Here is a 19,236-nt window from a genome sequence, read left to right on the forward strand (position 1 = left end):
GGCTGGCTTCCGGGTTGGATGCACGCTGTGTTAAGAAGTAGTGCGGCTAGGTTGGGTTGTGTATCGGAGGACGCATGACTTTCAACCTTCGTCTCTCCCGAGCCCGTACGCAGTTGGTTAACTGCCTAGTTCAGCGGCAGAACAACAAATGTTTACCTTGTCAGCTCGGGGATTCGATCTTGCAAACTTTTGGTTACTACTAACCGCTACCTGCCGCCAGGGTTTATACAATAAACCCTTTTTCTATAACATTATCAGCCAATTAAGAAAGAATATTGAAGTAACTTATTAGTAGTAAAATTCAGTTTCAGTCCAATGTTCTAACCGCTACCTGCCGCCAGGGTTTATACAATAAACCCTTTTTCTATAACATTATCAGCCAATTAAGAAAGAATATTGAAGTAACTTATTAGTAGTAAAATTCAGTTTTCATCCAAATAATAATTGTGAGCTATAATGTGATGTAATAAAGGAATTTAAATATGTCTTAATTAAGATAAAATATAATTTTCTCTTATTAAACTGGCCAAATGATTTTCCATCAATGGAGATCGATTTAACTAGTTTGACTGCTATGATTGTCACACCCTGATCTGTTTCACCTGTCCTTGTGATTATCTCCACCCCCTCCAGGTGTCGCCCATCTTCCCGATTATCCCCTGTGTATTTATACCTTTGTTCTCTGTTTGTCACCTTCCTGGTTTTGACCCTTGCTTGTGCTGACTCTGAGCCCGCCTGCCCGACCACTCTGCTTGTCCCTGACCCTGACTGCCAACCTGTACCATTGCCCCACCTCTGATTTACTGACCCTTGCCTACCTTGACTTGTCTATTGCCTGCCCCTGTTGGAATATTAAACCATTGTCAATTTGGCGTGTCTGCATATGGGTCTTATCTTGATTCCTGATAGTATGAACTGGCCATGACTGAAGCCATCTCCACCCAGGGAGCCACCATCGGTAGACACAAGGAATTGCTCGTGGCCTTGTGGTGGGGGTCCAAATGTTGGCTGAACGCCATGACCGGGCATTGGACAGTTTGCTGGAGCAATTCCACAGGTTGTCTGGAAGGCCACCTACCACGGTGGTAACCCCACAACTCCTCAGCAACTCAGCTGCTAGCAGCGCAGTCTCATCGGTCACTCCACCTTCTCGGGTGCGGACTTACCTCCTGCGGAACGCTTCAATGGAGAGTCGATTACCTGTCGGGCATTCCTAGCTCAGTGTGCCCTCGTCTTCGAGCTTCAGCCCTCCTACTTCCCTTCATATCGCTCCAAGATAACCTACCTCCTCACGCTGATGTCCGGGAGGGCACTCACTTGGGCTACTGCCATGTGGGAACAGCCGGCCACGTGCGCTAGTCTGGAGGGGTTCGTTCAAGGTTTTTGACGCCCCATTCTCCGGAGGCTAATCCAGCATCGGCAGGACTCCCGCAGTGTAGCTGATTATGCGATGGATTTCCGCACATTGGCAATGGAGAGTTCTTGGAATCAAGACGCACTTCCTGCACGGTGTATTGGAGGAGGTCAAGGATGAGCTTTCAGCCCAGGAGCTACCTACTGAGATCGATTCCCTCCTTGCTTTGACCATCCATATCGATGGGCTTTTACGGGAACAACGGAGGGAGAGGAAATTGGATTTCGCTCGCATGCCCAGGGATCCCAACTTACCTCCAAGTCATCCTGGAAGCTACCGACGGTCTCATTGCCGAGAGAAACCGAGGCTTCCCGACCTGCCCCGAGGGCTGCAGAGGACGGCCGAGTCATCGCTTCCTGAGCGGAATGGCAACGCAGGATTGACATGAAGAGTTGTCTGTATTGCGGGACTCTTTGTCATTTCATGTCCTCTTGTCGTTTAAAAAAAACAGGCTCACCGGTAGGAGTGATGGGCTATATGGTGGGCTATATGGAAAACTTTTCTGCTTCCCTTGCTCGCACCCCATTTCATGCCATTCTGCTGTGGGGAGACCAGTCCAAATCTCTCTGGGTTCTCATTGACTCTGGGGCCCACGAGAGCTTTTTGGAAGCTAACCTGGCGTCTGAGCTGAAGATCCCCAGTCAGCCCCTCTCCATTCCCATGGATGTTAGAGCACTGGATGGGTGCTCTATAGGCCGAGTCACCCACAACACCACTCCCATCAACCTACGTGTGTCAGCGAACCACAGCGAGGCTATCCAGTTCCTGCTCATCAAGTCCCCTCAGATTCCCGTAGTATTGTGATTCTCCTGGCTCCAGCTACACAATCACCCCTTAACTCGTCTACCGGTGCCATCATGGGCTGAAGCCCGTTCTGCCATGCCCATTGCCTGAAGTCAGCACAACCTGCCTGGGACATCTTCCTGGGGGCTCGGATGGTGCCCCTGGCCTCTCCGTCATTCCAGCGGAGTACCAGGAACTCCGGGAGGTGTTCAGCAAGGCCCGGGCAACTTCACTCCCACCGCACAGACCTTCTGAATGCGGGATTGACCTTCTCCCTAGCACGACTCCGCCCGGGGACGACTGTACTCTCTGTCGGGACCAGAGACCAAGGCGATGGAGACCTATATTGGGGACTCCCTTGCTGCAGGATTCATCCGTTCTTCTTCTTCTCCCACCGGGGCAGGGTTCTTCTTTGTGGAGAAGAAGGACATGACCCTGCGCCCGTGCATCGACTACCGGTGTCTCAACGACATAACAATGAAGAACCGCTATCACTCATCTCCTCTGCCTTCGAGCCGCTCCAGGGGGCCACTGTGTATTCCAAGCAGAATCTACGGAACGCCTACCACCTGTTGCGGATAAGGGAAGGGGACGAGTGGAAGATCGCTTTCAACATGGCCAGTGGTCACTACGAGTATCTGGTCATGCCATTTAGCCTTACCAACGCCCCTGCTGTGTTCCAGGCTCTGGTCAATGATGTTCACCGTGACATGTTGAACCGGTTTGTCTTTATTTACCTAGATTACATCCTCATCTTCTCCTCTTCCACCCAAGAACATGTGCTACACATCTGACAGGTTGTCCAACGCCTCCTGGAGAACCAGCTGTTTGTAAAAGCAGAGAAGTGTGAGTTCCATCGTTCCACCATCCCTTTTCTGGGTTTCAACATCACCGCAGGGAGTGTGCAAATGGATCCCGGGAAGGTGGATTGGCCCCAACCTACTTCTATGGTGCAGCTGCAACACTTCTTGGGGTTCGCCAACTTCTATTGACGCTTTATCCAGGGTTACAGCACCTTAGCTTAGCTTGAGTCCCCTGTAGCTTGTAGCACCTTGTCCAAGGTTTCGGTCAGATGGGCTCCAGCTGCTGACCGGGCGTTCTGGGACCTCAAACATCGCTTCGCCGCAGCTCCCATCTTGGTTCATCCTGACCCTTCCCGTCAGTTCGTGCTGTAGGCTGATGCTTCTGATTTCGGAGTGGGGGCGGTCCTGTCCCAGCGTTCTGCCCTGGACCTCAAGCTACATACCTGCACCTTCTTCTCCCACTGCCTCAACGCCACGGAAAGGATCTACGATGTGAGGAATCGTGAGCTTCTCACGGTGAAGATGGCATTGGAGGAATGGCAGCACTGGCTGAAGGGGGAGGAACACCCATTCATCATGTAGACCGAACACAAGAACCTGGAGCATCTCCGCACCGCCAAGCGTCTCAACTCCAGGCAACCAAGATGGTCCCTGCTTTTCACACTGTTCAACTTCTCCCTCTCGTGCCGAGAATGTCAAGCTGGTTGCACTGTCCCGCCACTATAGTCCCACGGTATCACCCCGGAGGCCAAGACCATCCTTCCTATCTCATGCCTGGTGACGGCACTCAACTGGGGTACAGTGAAACAGGCACAGCGGTCACAGCCGAACCCTGGAGGGGGCCCTGATAATCGGATGTTTGTCACTGACGCTGTCCGCTCTGCGGTCCTGGAGTGGGCCCATTCCTCCAGGCTTGCCTGCCACCCGGGCTCCCATAGGACCCTGGCCTTCATGCGACAATACTTTTGGTGGCCTATGATGGTTCTGGATGTCGCCACGTTTGCCTCCGCCTTCAAGGTCTGTGCTCAGAATAAGACTCCTCGGCAAGCTCTGGCTGGTCTTCTGCAACCACTGCCTGTCCCTCATCTTCCCTGGTCCCACATATTCCTGGATTCGTCACAGGTCTCCCCCCGTCTGAGGGCAACACTGCCATCCTGACTGTGGTCGACCGGTTTTCCAAGGCCGCTCACTTCATTCCTCTCTCCCAAACTACCCTCGGCCAAAGAGACGGCCCAGCTCATGGTGCAGCATGTCTTCCGGATCCATGGACTGCCCGTGGACATGGTGTCTGACCGGGGGGCCTCATTTCTCGTCCAGGTTCTGGAAAGCATTCTGTGCCCTCATTGGGTCGTCGGCCAGCCTGTCCTCTGGGTTCCACCCCCAGTCCAATGGCCAGTCGGCGCAAGCCAACCAGCTGCCTGGTCTCTGCCAATCCCACCTCCTGGAGCCAGCAGCTGGTGTGGATCGAGTACGCCCGCAACACCTTTCCCTGCTCCGTGCCTATCTCCGTTTGCCTCCGTCTCCATTTGAGTGTTCCCTGGGGTATCAGCCCCCGCTCTTCCCCGAGCAGGAAGAAGAGGTCGGCATACCTTCTGCCCAGATGTTTGTCTGCCGCTGTCGTTGTACCTGAAGGAGAGCCCGGTCGGCCTTCCTTAAGACTACCTCCAGGTATTGACGACAAGAGGATTGCCATCGGACTCCGGCTTCCCGATATCGTCTCGGGTAAAAGGTATGACTATCCACCCGGGATCTGCCCCTCCAGGTGGAATCCGGCTAACTCTCCCCCCGGTTTATAGGTCCATTTTCCATCTCCAAGATGATTAGCCCCTCTGCTGTTCGTCTTCTGTTGCCCCGTACCCTTTGTTTACATCCCACCTTTCATGTGTTCAGAGTCAAACCTATGTCTCACAGCCCTTTGTCTCCTGTTTCCAGGCCCACCCCTCTCCCCTGTCTCATTGACGGCCAACTAGCTTACTCTGGGGGTTCCAGTACCTGGTTGACTGGGAGGATTATGGCCCAGAGGAAATGTGCCGAGTCCCCGCCAGGGACATACTGGACCCAGTCCTCATCGCGTATTTTCAACTCCGACACCCCGGTCAACCAGGTATGCGCACAGATAGGATGCCAGGTGGTGCCCCTAGAGTTGGGGGGTACTGTCACACCCTGATCTGTTTCACCTGACCTTGTGATCATCTCCACCTCCATACAGGTGTCGCCCATGTTCCCCATTATCCCCTATTCGTCTTGTTTTGTCAGGTCAACCAGCGTTTATGTTCCCAGCTCCTGATTTTTCTAATCTCTCTTTTCTCGCCCTCCTGGTTTAGACCCTTGCCTGTATTGACTCTGAGCCTGCCTGCCTGACCACTCTGCCTGCCCCTGAACCTGAGCCTGCCTGCCGACCTGTACCTTTGCCCCACCTCTGGATTGTTGACCTCTGCCTACCCTGACACTGCCTGCCATCCGGTACCGTTGCCCCACCTTTGGTTTACTGACCCCTGCCTGCCTTGACTTGTCTATTGCCTGCCCCTGTTGGAATATTAAAACATTATCAATTTTACGTGATTCCTGATAATGATTAAGCAATAAGGCATGAGGCGAGGGAGTATGGTATATGGCCAGTATACCACGGCTAATAGTTGTTTTTAAGCATGACGCAAAGTGGAGTGCCTGGATACAGCCATTAGCCGTGGTATACTGTCCATATACCACAAATCCCCGGGGTGCCTTCTTGCTATTGGTTATCAACGTAATTAGAACAGTAACAACAATTTTTTTGTCATACCCCTGGTATACCACAGCTTTCAGCCAATCAGCATACCGGGCTCAAACACGGTTTATAATTGTAAATAAATCTATTTTGCACGTGCATAACTATAGATAAATCCGACAGGAGAGTTTGAGTGATGAAAGTTGGACAGAGGATCTCAATCTCTGAGCAAGAAACACTTGAACGAACTTAAAACAAACTAATGTTAGGCAATTTTCGGTCAATTGCGCCATTGTTATGTGCAAGATCTTAAGACTGCAAACAGATATAAATGGCACATTTGTGAGATCAACTTGTCATTTCAATCGACATAGGCTAAAGACTCAAATCTGGCTTTATCATTGGAATACAACTTTGCCATGGTTTGTTTGCATAGCTAGATGCAGGTAGCCTATAGCCCCTGATAGACCTACATCTCATGTCAGCCTACAGTAGCCTAAGCAAGACGTAAACTGAATATTCTACTTCATACCTTTCAGACTGTCAGTATGATTGAAAGTATGGATTATACCCCTCGTGCTTTGCGCAGGTCGAGTAACAATAACAACAAAGTCACGCCGGTGACGTGACAGCGTGGGAGGACGTGCCCCCACAGTTCATATTGTCTCTTATTTCTTCTCGCAAAGTTAGTTTAGCCTCATCACTCAAGTTGACTGCTTCCGTTTTTCGGATTGCAGTGGAGGAAAGATTGACTTCATTGCTACTTGTATTCATGAAAGGTATTGACATGTTGAATGCACCTGTCTAAACTACTGGCACACAGCTCTGACACCCATGCATACCCCACAAGACATGCCACAAGACGTCTCTTCACAGTCGTCTTCCCATAGTCCAGAACAGACTATGGGAGTCGCACAGTACTGCATAGAGCCATGACTACATGGAACTCTATTCCACATCAACTGACTGACTTGGGGACTGTGAAGAGTAACTGACGCAATAAAATAATATTAGATATAAAAAACAGATAAAAAAGACCTTATAGAACAGCGGGGACTGTGAAGCAACACAAACATAGGCACAGACAAATCAAATCAAATCACGATAACATACGCACTATACACACACATACACATGGATTTAGTACTGTAGATATGTGGTAGTGGTGGAGTAGGGGCCTTAGGGCACACAGTGTGTTATGAAATCTGTGAATTTATTGTACTGTTTTTAAAATCGTATAAACTGCCTTGATTTTGCTGGACCCCCAGGAAGAGTAGCTGCTACCTTGCAGCTAATGGGGATCTATAATAAATACAAACTCGGAACTGGTCACTTCCCTAGATAACGGAGTCTAGGAAGGTTGTTAGCCTAGCCAGCTATAAGACCAGAGATTTGAATTAAGTGGCTTGCCAGCATTTATTTCACCTCAGACTTTCAAGGACATTTATGTAAAAACAATGTGTGAAAACAATATTTTATTGCAAACATTTTGAACAACAACCATTGTTAGACATTTAATTAATTTAAGTAAGGTTCCAAAAGTAGCCAATGGGCAGAGCTCAATGAAGGCCAGTGTTTTTGAGAGATGGGCCCAGATTGCAGAGGGGTCATCCACATAAAAGGGCTCAGTGAGCAAAGTGAAACTGTATCATTTGTGGTATGTCCAACACAGGTGTGGAGGGTCACCTGCTTGTGAGAATCACCAAAGTGAACTGCCTGGATTTCACTGGTGTATTTACACAGGTAGTTCTCTGCAAAGTCAATATGCACGAGGATCTCCACTTTCCGCATATTCTCTTTTAATTCCCTTAGTTTGGAGTATTGATGTCGCATGTTGTACACGTGTTTCCCCAAAGTCCTCCAGTAGAATATTCAGTGTGCCACACACCTTTTCTTTTACTGTCAAATGGACAGTGAACTTCTCCATGTTTCCCTCTTTGTTTTTCCTTCTCTCTCTTCAGCTTTATTTTTCCACTCAAACCACCATGTCTGCTCATCAGCATCCCAGTCAGATGTTTTAAGCTCTTTTGCTTGGCAAAAGGAGCACTCTGTGTACATGCACTCTTTCTTCAGGTTCTCACAGCACAAATATGCAATAAGGTTCTCAATGTTTCTGCAGCTGATCAGTTTGTGATGCTGTAGTTTGTCCGCCATGAACTGGAGGTTGGCGTGGGTTTTGCAGAGGCATGTGTCCCTATCCTGGATTGTTGTCTTGACAACCCAAAAATGACTTATTTTGCAGAATTCATAGTAGTACATTTTAATCTCAGATTTGTCACTCTTAAAATTCTGATAAAGGTCTTCAATTGTGCCATTCAATAAGCGCTTCTGCTTTTTGTTGATCCTCGTTAGTGTGTCCTTTTTCCCTGTTGTTACTCTACTGTTGACATCACGTTCACAGAATCTAGTGATTTTATTTTCTGTGGCTGTGCTAATTATGTTACACTGCTTTTTCCTGGAGTATTGAAAACTTGTTGGCCTGTTTTCATTTGCCCTCTGACCAGGCCATACTTTCTCAGGATGTTGCCTCTGAGCATTTTTGAAGCCAATTGTTTGTTCTTGGCCCTGCACAGTTTTTGATACTTTTGCTTTAACTCTGCAATGATGGCATTTTGAAACAATAAATTCCTTCTTAAGTTCTTAGGAGTTCCCTTCATTTGCTGTTTTGTCTTTGTCTTTGGGGAATCTTGTCTCTCCATTTTATTCATCCGTCGATCAGACCTTTTTTTTTGTATTTTTCAGCTTTCCGTAAAGTTTTATCAAGTTTGACATTTGTCATGCAACGATCTCTGTATGTTTTTGAGCGAACTCTTCCAACCTTTTTCCTTCCATCAAGTATTTGACTTCTCATTCCTGTTGCAGATGATGAGGAAGGGGTATCAGGGCGTGCAGGTATGTTGGCCTCATGTTCTGGCTGCAAGTCATCTGGTGACTGAGGTGGTGTGTTGCCTGATAGGTAGGTCTCCATTGCAACTGTTCTCTTTAAAGTCTGTCTTCTATTCCGTTGGTTGCATTTCCATTGCCTTCTCTTGCTTATTTGTTCTCGCTTTGTAAGCTCAGAGATAGATTTAACTTCTTCCTTATCTTTTTTCTTCCAGTATCTCTTCCTGTCTATTTGCAGATGTTCCTGGTATCGGATCTTTTTTTTACATGTTGTTTCTATGTCTGTGACCTCTGTGCTGTTTTATGTGGCATCTTTTAAAAGCAAAGAAAAATACTACTTAAGTTTTCAACTTGTGCACACCTTGGAGAATTTTCTAGATTAAATTAATTTAAAACATGATTAAATTAAAAACATTTAAAAAGTAATAACAATGGATTTTGCCATTTCCACCACGTTGTGTCATTTCCACCAGTTAAGTTTGTGATGGAAATGACTGTCATGGAAATGACGCTTCTACAGTTTTTGGAGAAAAATGACAGACTGCTTAGCATGCTTTGGCTAGTATTACATCTAGCATATAGTTTACACTAAATACATAAAAAGTTAAAAATAATAATAATAATTCTACCACAAATTAAAGAAACTATAGCCTGTTTAGAAATGACCGAAAATAAAAATATTCTCTACACAAGCAATATTTACCTAGATTTTTCTTCAACTTCTGGACATCACATCTGGAACAACTGCAGCCATGTGCTTCAGTGTCGCAATAAGTTTCCGTGGTAACTAAATTAACATTCTCCAAAACTATTAATGAGGAATTTGCCCTCAATGGTAGAAATGACACCACTACCAAAGGACGGGTATATTTTGTGTAAATAACAATATAAAGGGCATACTCACAATAAATATTGATATAATTGTATTTAATTGACTCTCTCCATAGTAGATAACATGATATAATGTGTAATTATTCATGTTTGCTCATAGAAAAACAGTAGGACCTCAAAAAAAGGGGACAAGGGCAAAACAGTGAAACTGAGGTATAAAATGCACCTGAAAAGTATCTCAAATTCTTGATAGAGAGGTGTTAACAAATCTGGGGGATTGTAGTGTGAACTTAAAACACTTAAAACACATAAAGAATAGAAACATATTTTTTTAAATAAAATCCCCAAAATGTACCCTGAAGAGATAGAAGTGCCCGTAGTTGCAGAATCACCCATTAATAACAATAACTTGTTTCTCTTCATTCAAACTGGTTATAGAATACAACATGTTAGAGTCAACTAAGGGCCTTTTACACTGGTGCACTACTGAAAACTGAATTGTAGTTCAGCTCACATGAGATATTAAGAACATGAACGGGATTTAAAAGATAACACATTACAATTTAAACATCTCCACATGCTATTTTTCTGGACTTTTCTAACTTTCAGTCCAAATGAAACATTTTGGGAGGGATGACCTGATGTGCATTTTGTGTCATTTTTAACTACATAAAATTACATTAGCCTTCCCTATAGACCTGCATGAAAATCCATTGTAGATTCAGTGAGCAGGTCATCTATTGGGCCAGGGCTGGGTCTCTCACAGGGGACTTGGCATGGTGGCAGAGTTTACCCATTTGCAAAGTAGGCTGATGGCATCACTTACCGCTCAACTGTAACCCATTTCAAACTGTGCTTTTGAGATCATCCTGAACATGTGTAATGGTAACTCCAAAATGTGTAATGGTAACTCCAAAATGTGTAATGGTAACTCCAAAAGCACATTTTTAGGTTGTTTTTTCTGATGCCATTCAAAACAAAGCAAGTTGATCCAGTCAAGTCAACCTTTCATGGTACTAAACAGACGACTTAAAGCTTAAACTGAACTGCTGGTCCAACCCACTGCTCATACTGTGTTCATTGAAATATACCATATGAGAAGCAGTGAATACACTAACTTGCATTTGGCTGCCCTCTGTTAGAGAGATGCAACATGCAGAAATCGCTTCTCCAATTCATAGTTCCTAAAATTCTAATAGTTTGCCTAGTTTCAGTTTGTGACAAAACCAGCACTCATAGTGTAGAGAATCATTATACCATCTAAACCGCTGTGAAATATATTTTACATAACCCAAAAGATTGTGTTTGAAGCTGGTGTACAAAACTGAAAGTATAAGATGCAAAAAAACACATTTAAATCAAATCAAATCAAATGTATTTGTCACATACACATGGTTAGCAGATGTTAATGCGAGTGTAGCGAAACGCTTGTGCTTCTAGTTGACAATGCAGTAATAACCAACGAGTAATCTAACTAACAATTCCAAAACTACTACCTTATACACACAAGTGTAAAGGGATAAAGAATATGTACATAAAGATATATGAATGAGTGATGGTACAGAACGGCATAGGCAAGATGCAGTAAATGGTATCGAGTACAATATATACATATGAGATGAGTAATGTAGGGTATGTAAACAAAGTGGCATAGTTTAAAGTGGCTAGTGATACATGTATTACATAAAGATACAGTAGAATAGAGTACAGTATATACATATACATATGATATGAATAATGTAGGGTATGTAAACATTATATTAAGTAGCATTGTTTAAAGTGGCTAGTGATATATTTTACATCAATTTCCATCAATTCCCATTATTAAAGTGGCTGGAGTTGAGTCAGTGTGTTGGCAGCAGCCACTCCATGTTAGTGATGGCTGTTTAACAGTCTGATGGCCTTGAGATAGAAGCTGTTTTTCAGTCTCTCGGTCCCAGCTTTGATGCACCTGTACTGACCTCGCCTTCTGGATGATAGCGGGGTGAACAGGCAGTGGCTCGGGTGGCTGTTGTCCTTGAGGATCTTTATGGCCTTCCTGTGACATAAGAACGGGAAGCATAGAAATAACTTACATTGAACAGGTCTATGTGAATTTGGTCGGGTCGCCCAAAAAGTTACATCTTGTATCTTTAGAGGTTGTGGAATTGGCAGGTTCAGCATCATGTGTGACAGGACACAGACCATTTACAGTATGTTCTAAAATCACCTGTTTTGGAAAGTACTTGGCAGATTTATAGTAAAGAGAAAGAGTAACCAAAAAAGTGATCTACATGTCACATGTTATATCTTTCCTCCCACTAAATTGCCCCAGGACAACTCTAAACGTCAGGATTACACAAGAATATGCAATGCCCTTGGCATTTTCCCCTTACTTTTTCATCTTCCCTGGCAAGAGCAAAGTGTTTTGAATGTGCCTATATAGACAGCTACAGAAATCAGAGCTATATGTGTGCATATTACAAATACACCAGTTAATGATGATGATAATAAACCATTTGTTTGTTAATTTCTGTAATAAATATACCCTACTACATGTAGTAAAGATTTTCATTTATATGCACAGTTGGATTTAAATAATCTATGTTTTAATAAATTCACTGTTTATATTTATATTTCCATAGAGCGTTCCAATATAGACAAAGGACAAACAAATTTATTTGTATCTATTCATCAAATCAGTATGAAGAGATACAGAACACCATTAAATATGATGCAGAAAATAGTCACTGAATGTATCAACATTATAATCAAACTTACTGCAAAAGAGAAATCCAATGATTCCTTTGTGCATCAATACATTTTATAATAACCACTGTTCACAATATCTTACAAAAAAGGTAAAGATGATACAGAGCTTTTGTTTTACGGTAAAGCTGATCCATCACAATATCAGTCTTTCCCAAATTAGCGTTCATATGCCATACTATGGACTAAAACAGAAGAATTCTAAACCTGTGTGTTGAAGCTGCTTCTGCCTCAGCACCACAGAGAGCCAGCCATGGCAGGTCATCAAAAAACAACTTGTTCCCACTCCACCTGTTCAAAACACTATTAATCTGCTGCCTTCCAATAGAAGGCTTGGCTTTGTCCCGGGAGCCAATAGAAATACGAGAGCTGCGGGACCGACCAATCCAAGGCAGCATTCTAATATGTCCTTTCTTTATCAAGGTGCCACTCCACTTCAAGATACTGCTTATTTATGACCCCCGAGGAGAGAGCAGGGAGGAGATATTTGTCTTAAGGAGCAACTGTGAACACTGTTTCTCAGGTTGCACAACACCTGATGTTGATTTTGGAACTGTCACCTTCAGTACTATGGTACAAAGCAGGTGAAGGAAGACAGTGAAGAGGTTTTATGCTGGCACCAGCCCTCTGCTGTCATAGCCAGCTAGAGAGACACCTCTGCAGATACCAGTGACCTGGTGTAATCTAGTCCTCAGATAGGGGACATTGGCATCAGCATCATTTGAACATCAACAGACTGGATTAAGAAATAAGAACACAATCAACGAACCCGTATTCATCCAGTCTTGGTGAGAGAGGTAAACGTGAACCTTTGTGGGCCGCACTGGGTCTTTTCATGACTGGACCTTGTTAGGTGAGTTGGTGAAATCTAAAAGTGGAGGCACTTCTCATGGATTCCAACATACCGGGGTCTTTTCTGTTCAACAACAGCCTGAACCAGTTCTCCTCGGACTTAAAGGCGCCTGTGTGTCAGTACTCAGTGCCCAACTCCTACTACAAGCTAAACCCAGGCCTGAACAGCCAGCTGCAGGCAGCAGGCACACCCCACGGCATCAGTGACATCCTCAGTCGTTCCATGATGGGTGCTACGGGCACTACCACCCTGCTCTCTGGATACCCTACCATGGGGGGCTTTGGCACTGTGGCCACCCCGGGGGTCTACTACAACCGTGCAGACTACAACCCCTCACTGGGCGGCTTCACCAAGCCTGGCGCTGAGTGCCCCGTGAAGGGTCGCAGTGGCAGCTGCTGGGTAGAGAGTGGGTACGAGTGGAGAGGAGGGAGGCAGCAGTGCAATAACAGTGAGTAACTCCGCACTATAGTCACCTAAACATCACACGACTCACACACCAACTGACTGAGGCATGGCTTATATCACCAATCCATAATACTCAGAGAACTGTATTATTAGCTAGATTCTTATCATGTTTTTTCTCAAAGCTTAAACAAATGAATATATTTGGTGTAAATTACTTTTGTAACTCCTCTGTTTAATTAAAAAACAAATATCTTAAAACATTTGAATAACTTAATTTCTCATAAGTTTTTAAATCAAGGTTCTGTTAGTTAAAGGTGAAAATATATTTTTGTATAAAGTGTATGGCAGTCTATTGTAATCTATAATGTAATTTTATGTGTCATTGTTTAAATACTGGTTATCACTAACCATTCAGTCTTTCAGTAAAGATAGTGTACATAGAATTTGGCTGACTCATTCACTTAACATACAAATATCTGGAATCTGATTACATGCTAAAAAAGGATAATGCTGCATAGGTCACATAAAACATTTTAAGATGTGAAAAAAGTTTGTATTGAGAAATGTATCTAATTTATATCGGATCATCTCTGCAATACAAACACACACAAAAATACAGTACAATTGGTTGTATATTCATTTTTATTCCTCCAATATGAGTATTTTACTAACTACTACTAATATTTTACAGATATGTAAAAATATCTATGTAATTGACCATCATTATTTACCTCACTATTTGTATGCAGTCTCCAAGTGACGTAAATTGAAAATAAGTGTAATGCACACTTCATTTCCAGACATTGGGCATCTAGAGGATATTTCAGGCAGGAAGAAGCACACCAGACCTACATTCAGTGGACATCAGATATTTGCCCTGGAGAAAACCTTTGAGCGGACCAAGTACTTGGCTGGGCCAGAGAGAGCTAGACTGGCCTACTCCCTGGGCATGACAGAGTCACAAGTCAAGGTAAAGCAAAAGTCCCCATATAGACAGATCTAAATGCATGCGCTGACTATACACTTCATCTGAATTAATTTAGTAAAAAGGATTACAGTATTGTATAACTGAATGTATTCTGGTTAAAATAAGAAATCCCACTAAGTAAAGAAATTATTTAAATCAGGTGTGGTTCCAGAACCGCCGCACCAAGTGGAGGAAGAAGAGTGCCTCAGAGCCCAGCTCCACCCAGGCGATGCGGGGTGAGCAGGGAGGGGAGGCCTCGGAGAACGAGGTGGAGGATGAGGAGTACAACAAGCCTCTGGATCCCGACTCGGACGACGAGAAGATACGACTGCTGCTGCGCAAACACCGCCGGGCTTTCTCTGTACTCCGCCTTGGACCACATCACGTCTGACACATAAACACAAAAGCTGCCACGCACACACGCACACAGACACACACGCACACATCAGATGTGCATGTTTTAGCAAGGGGTAGCATTAAACACATTTTGTAGTACAGACAGACACACAACTAAATATTCAAGCATGTTCAAAATAAGGCACATTTATAATACAGTAAGTTTAAGGAGAAAAAAGGGTAACGGTTCACGTGAAGTGATGCCTTGACGTACCATATTTGTAACCATAATGGAAACAGAGGGAAGATGTTACCATTAAATGATGGGTGAAACAGTTTAAATTGAAAATAGAATTCATCAATGACATTCAATGAGGCAAATGGTTAACTGTTATGTAGGAAACCCATCATGACCTATTATCCTCAGCTGCACCATGATGGTTGCATCAAACGTGAAAGGAAATAGTTTCTCATGTGTACATACACATTATAGCAGACCAAAGCTAAATAGATATGTAAACCATGGATAACGCAGTTGACAGTACCTGTTTTATTTGAGTAGAATAAACACTTCAGGTCAAGGACTTTTTATTTCAGTTCATCAAATGAATTTGCTTGTTGTACTCTTAATATTGAATGTCCATTTGAACTTGTTTCAGTCAACTGCTGTACCACGAACAGAATATTTCTATTATTAACTCTGATTCATTTAATTGAGAGCCTGGCAATGCTGTTTTTTTTTTAACACTGGCGTTGAGGGTACACATATCAAGATAAGTCTTGACCTTTTATTTTGACTAATGTGTTAGCTAATGTCATGCAGACATGCAAGCTTTCCTGACATTTGAGGGTTTCTGCGCATCCAAATTAAGTTGCATAAGGATAATGTAAATGAATGATGACATTTTTAATTGTACAATAAATTATTGTGAATTATTTATTGAATACAATGGTACAATGATTGTGTCATGCCTTGGTTTTTCAGTAATTGTTTTCATATAAAAGACAACAATCCCCAAACAAACAACTTATACTGTGCTGTATCTAAACAGACATTGAAGTCTATATCAGCAATAGAGTTGTTAATACATTAAAAGCGACAGTTTAGACAGATGGTGGGTAGAAAGGCACAATCATTGAGTAGAAGTGAGGGGTCAAAGGCCAATCCCAAGGTGATCTATGTAGTTACCAGGGTGCTGGAATTGGACTGGCTGAACTGTTCTGTGTAGAAGACAAAGCCATCAGACCCATCCACGCCATCACAAAATCAATGCTACTATTCTATTTCATTCACTAATTGAATATCTCTCACCCCTGGCCCCTGTAGCTCAGTGCTGTTTGTCATTAGGACAGATGCTACGGAAGTGTGTGAGGGTGTGCCCAGCACCAGGGAAAATATGCATTGTGCTTGTTGTACTGTTGAAACAATTATGCAATTGTTGATAGTAAAACATCAACAAGATGCTAGTCTCCCTAGGCAGACGGGTTGCCTCCCACAATGTGAACAATGCCCCAGGTCTGGGATTTCCGAGACTAACAAGACGCTAACGTCAAGAGTTAGGTCGCTCTACAGTTCAGGATAGAGATATGTTAACAGCAACAGCATACAGACTGCAAACTTTGAGAATATAACCATATGAATATGCTATACCAGATACCTTTCTACTACTAAAAGTTCTATACACAGGAGAGAAAAGGCAGGGAAACCCATCTCTGAGAAAAGCTGAAGAGCAACATTGATATCAGTCTTGGCATGGTTGGGAAACCAAGCCTGTGCTGTATCACTGAATCTAGGAAACTCTCAGAACACTTCAGTTCTTGTGCAGCTTCACATGAAAGTGAAAAAAAATAATAATAATTCAAAGAGCCCAGTTCTGTGAAACTGCAAAAGCTCTTCATAAATGAGACTTGCATATTCATGGAATCTGCTTTACTTAAATCTTTCAGCATCTAGGCCAGGACAGGTCATTTCCATTGTTTTTGGTGCTCATTTTACATTTGCTGACTGCAGACTGTACTTTTTCTACTGATTATTTTGCCTAGCACTTGATAAATCCAAGGCAACGGTATTGGATCAACATTTGTCCTCCAAAATGCAATAATTGTGAGGATCAGATTCAGAGCAACTCACAATTTCAGTTGGCTTTTCCTTTCTGGAGTTTTAAAGGGTATTGATCGAAGCAACTTGGCCAGTTCTGACCGTCCGAAACAGCCAGCCCATTCCACCTTGAGAGGGCACGTTTAATATCCCATCTACTTCACACAAAGTCCCATCAATACGCAGCCTCACTTTCTCTCTCCAACCAAAGAGGCAAGTCTCAGGCTGGGCTGGATTCTCAAACCAAAAATGTGAATAATTAACATGGCCATAATAAGTTCAAGTTGAGTGTGTAAGGCCCAGATGGACATTTAGCATGAGAATAATCAAATAAAAGTTAACCTATTTCAGCATGACCTCTCCAAAACACCTTGCAGTGATCTGTGTATGTTCCTCCCTGACAGCAAGTATAACCCATTGTAACCCAGTTGATGGGAACTGTTAAAGGACACTCCACCACGAGCATGGGAGAGTCCAGGCATTCTCGTTTCATGCATTAGGCCTACATTAAAGGAGTGGTACGTCGTCGGTGGTATGTTACAAACCAGCTGCATCCAGTGTTGTCGATAAGCATTGGAGTGAAACCATACATAAAGAGCTTTATTTGAAATCACATGGCAATGGTTGTGTTACGCAGAGCACTGGTGTGACTGAAAGAGAAAGCCCAATAGTGATCAGAGTTACCTGCCAAAAGGAAAACCCTTGCACAACTCTAAGATAAATTGCAAGTAGAATGCCAACTGAAAAGAAACAAGCTAGTAGCTCTAAAATTGATATTGATTTTGCAAAGGTAGAATCTCATTAAGGGAGAGTTATACAATAATTGCAGTGGTCAACATTTATTTACAAAACTGGAAGCATTACAAGAATGTAGTGTTTATTTGTGTTCGACCAGAAATGACAAACATTAGTCCACTCCATCTAACAATACTACTGGCCTCATGTTGAACTCCAAACCAAGAGCATTCCCCGGAGTGCATTATTAGAATATGTTGACCATACCATGAATCAACTACTACAAATATGTTATTGACAGGTGGGCCTTGCACTTTCCACGCAGACACATCAATCATTAATTGTAAACAAACGTAAGGAAATTTGAGAGGGTACAGATTAAAAGGATCATACATTTGAACTAATAAATCCTGGTATTATCAGTCTACAATTACTTCACAGCAGATTGAGTGTAAATCAGTCAACACATACTACAGAGGAAGATTGATTACAAGTTATGCATTTTCTGCCTCAAAATATAGGGAGTATAACAGTAAAATAAATAAGTCATTAATATGCATTGATCATTTAAGTGCATTCTGAATAACACATACAACTATAAAATAATATGAAAACCGTGATTATATATTAAAAGTCTTTGAATGAGTCTGTAATAAAACAACATGATGCAAACCAGCCATCCATTTCTTACAAAATACAGAGGATGGACAATGAACAAAGATCTGCTGCAGCACAAATCAACAGAGAACACCGGATATAGATCAAATCAATAAAATAACTTCAACCAAAATAATATAGTGGTTTCAAGCTTAAAATGTTGTGAACTTTGCGCGTGTTTGTGTGTGCATGTGCCTGGGTGTGCATGTGAGTGGGTGTGCATGTGCCTGGGTGTGCATGTGCGTGCTTGCATGTGATTTTGTGTGTGGCTGTGGTATCAGACATCCATTCCAGACACATGCATTTAAAATAATTGTATGGTAAACAAGTTATAGTGATTTGGCAGAAGTTAAACTGATCACAGTAACTGAAACAGTAAAACAATAGATGGGTTGTTCCACGAAATGAGTGCCTTTTGCGTCCATTTGATATTTTAAGAACAGATGATGCACAAATATTTAATTTTAAAAGCCAGTTATATTCAATTAAGTGCCCTTTAATATAGACCACACAGATAATTCAATAAATCAGATGAGTAAAGACTCTCTAAACCTCTCTCCGTGTACCCTCTGTGACTTCTAGGAAGATTAACCCACTGAACCCCAACACTTCTCCAAGTTTTCACCATCCTTGTAAAGCCCTAGCTATTTTGTTGCTTTGACAGTCATTTCTGAAGATAATTTATTTAATGTGATTAGTAATTCATTTGTCTGTTACTCATTTTAAGGCCAACCCTGTTACGTGAACTGAACTCTTCATTTAATATGGTTAAACTACTCCTTTTTAAATATATTTTTTTCCAAAAGAAAAATGAACATCGAATTGTCAAATCAGTGTAAAAGCAGGTGAGCTGGTTCTACTCTTTTTGTCCGTTTCCTGGTGTTTTGTGGTGGAGAACTGAGCGGGTCGAGAACAACACGTCAACCCTGTTACCCACATATAGACAGTCTACATTTTTTCTTTTTCTTACATTTTTTGGGTGAAGCTTGCATTCAATTTCCACTCTGTTGAACACA

General features: G+C 43.0%; 1 protein-coding gene across 1 annotated transcript; it reads left to right on the forward strand.

The window, feature by feature from the left end:
* The first annotated feature begins 12,622 nt into the window (after positions 1-12,622).
* Positions 12,623-16,095, forward strand: nkx6.3 (NK6 homeobox 3). The gene is made up of 3 exons (XM_021621537.2): positions 12,623-13,470; positions 14,228-14,397; positions 14,555-16,095. Exons 1-3 carry the CDS (start codon positions 13,059-13,061, stop codon positions 14,783-14,785), a joined length of 813 nt encoding a protein of 270 aa, XP_021477212.1. The 5' UTR covers positions 12,623-13,058; the 3' UTR covers positions 14,786-16,095.
* The last annotated feature ends 3,141 nt before the right edge of the window (positions 16,096-19,236 follow it).

Source organism: Oncorhynchus mykiss, chromosome 11 (genome assembly GCF_013265735.2).
Source record: "Oncorhynchus mykiss isolate Arlee chromosome 11, USDA_OmykA_1.1, whole genome shotgun sequence".
Taxonomy (NCBI): Eukaryota; Metazoa; Chordata; class Actinopteri; order Salmoniformes; family Salmonidae; genus Oncorhynchus; species Oncorhynchus mykiss.

What these genes read in the sequence shown, in the direction of transcription:
- nkx6.3 (XM_021621537.2), top strand. Translation starts at nt 13,059, where the DNA reads ATGGATTCCAACATACCGGGGTCTTTTCTGTTCAACAACAGCCTGAAC. An exon ending in GAGGCAGCAGTGCAATAACA is followed by an intron (nt 13,471 to 14,227) that starts GTGAGTAACTCC and finishes CTTCATTTCCAG; the next exon opens with ACATTGGGCATCTAGAGGAT. An exon ending in TGACAGAGTCACAAGTCAAG is followed by an intron (nt 14,398 to 14,554) that starts GTAAAGCAAAAG and finishes TATTTAAATCAG; the next exon opens with GTGTGGTTCCAGAACCGCCG.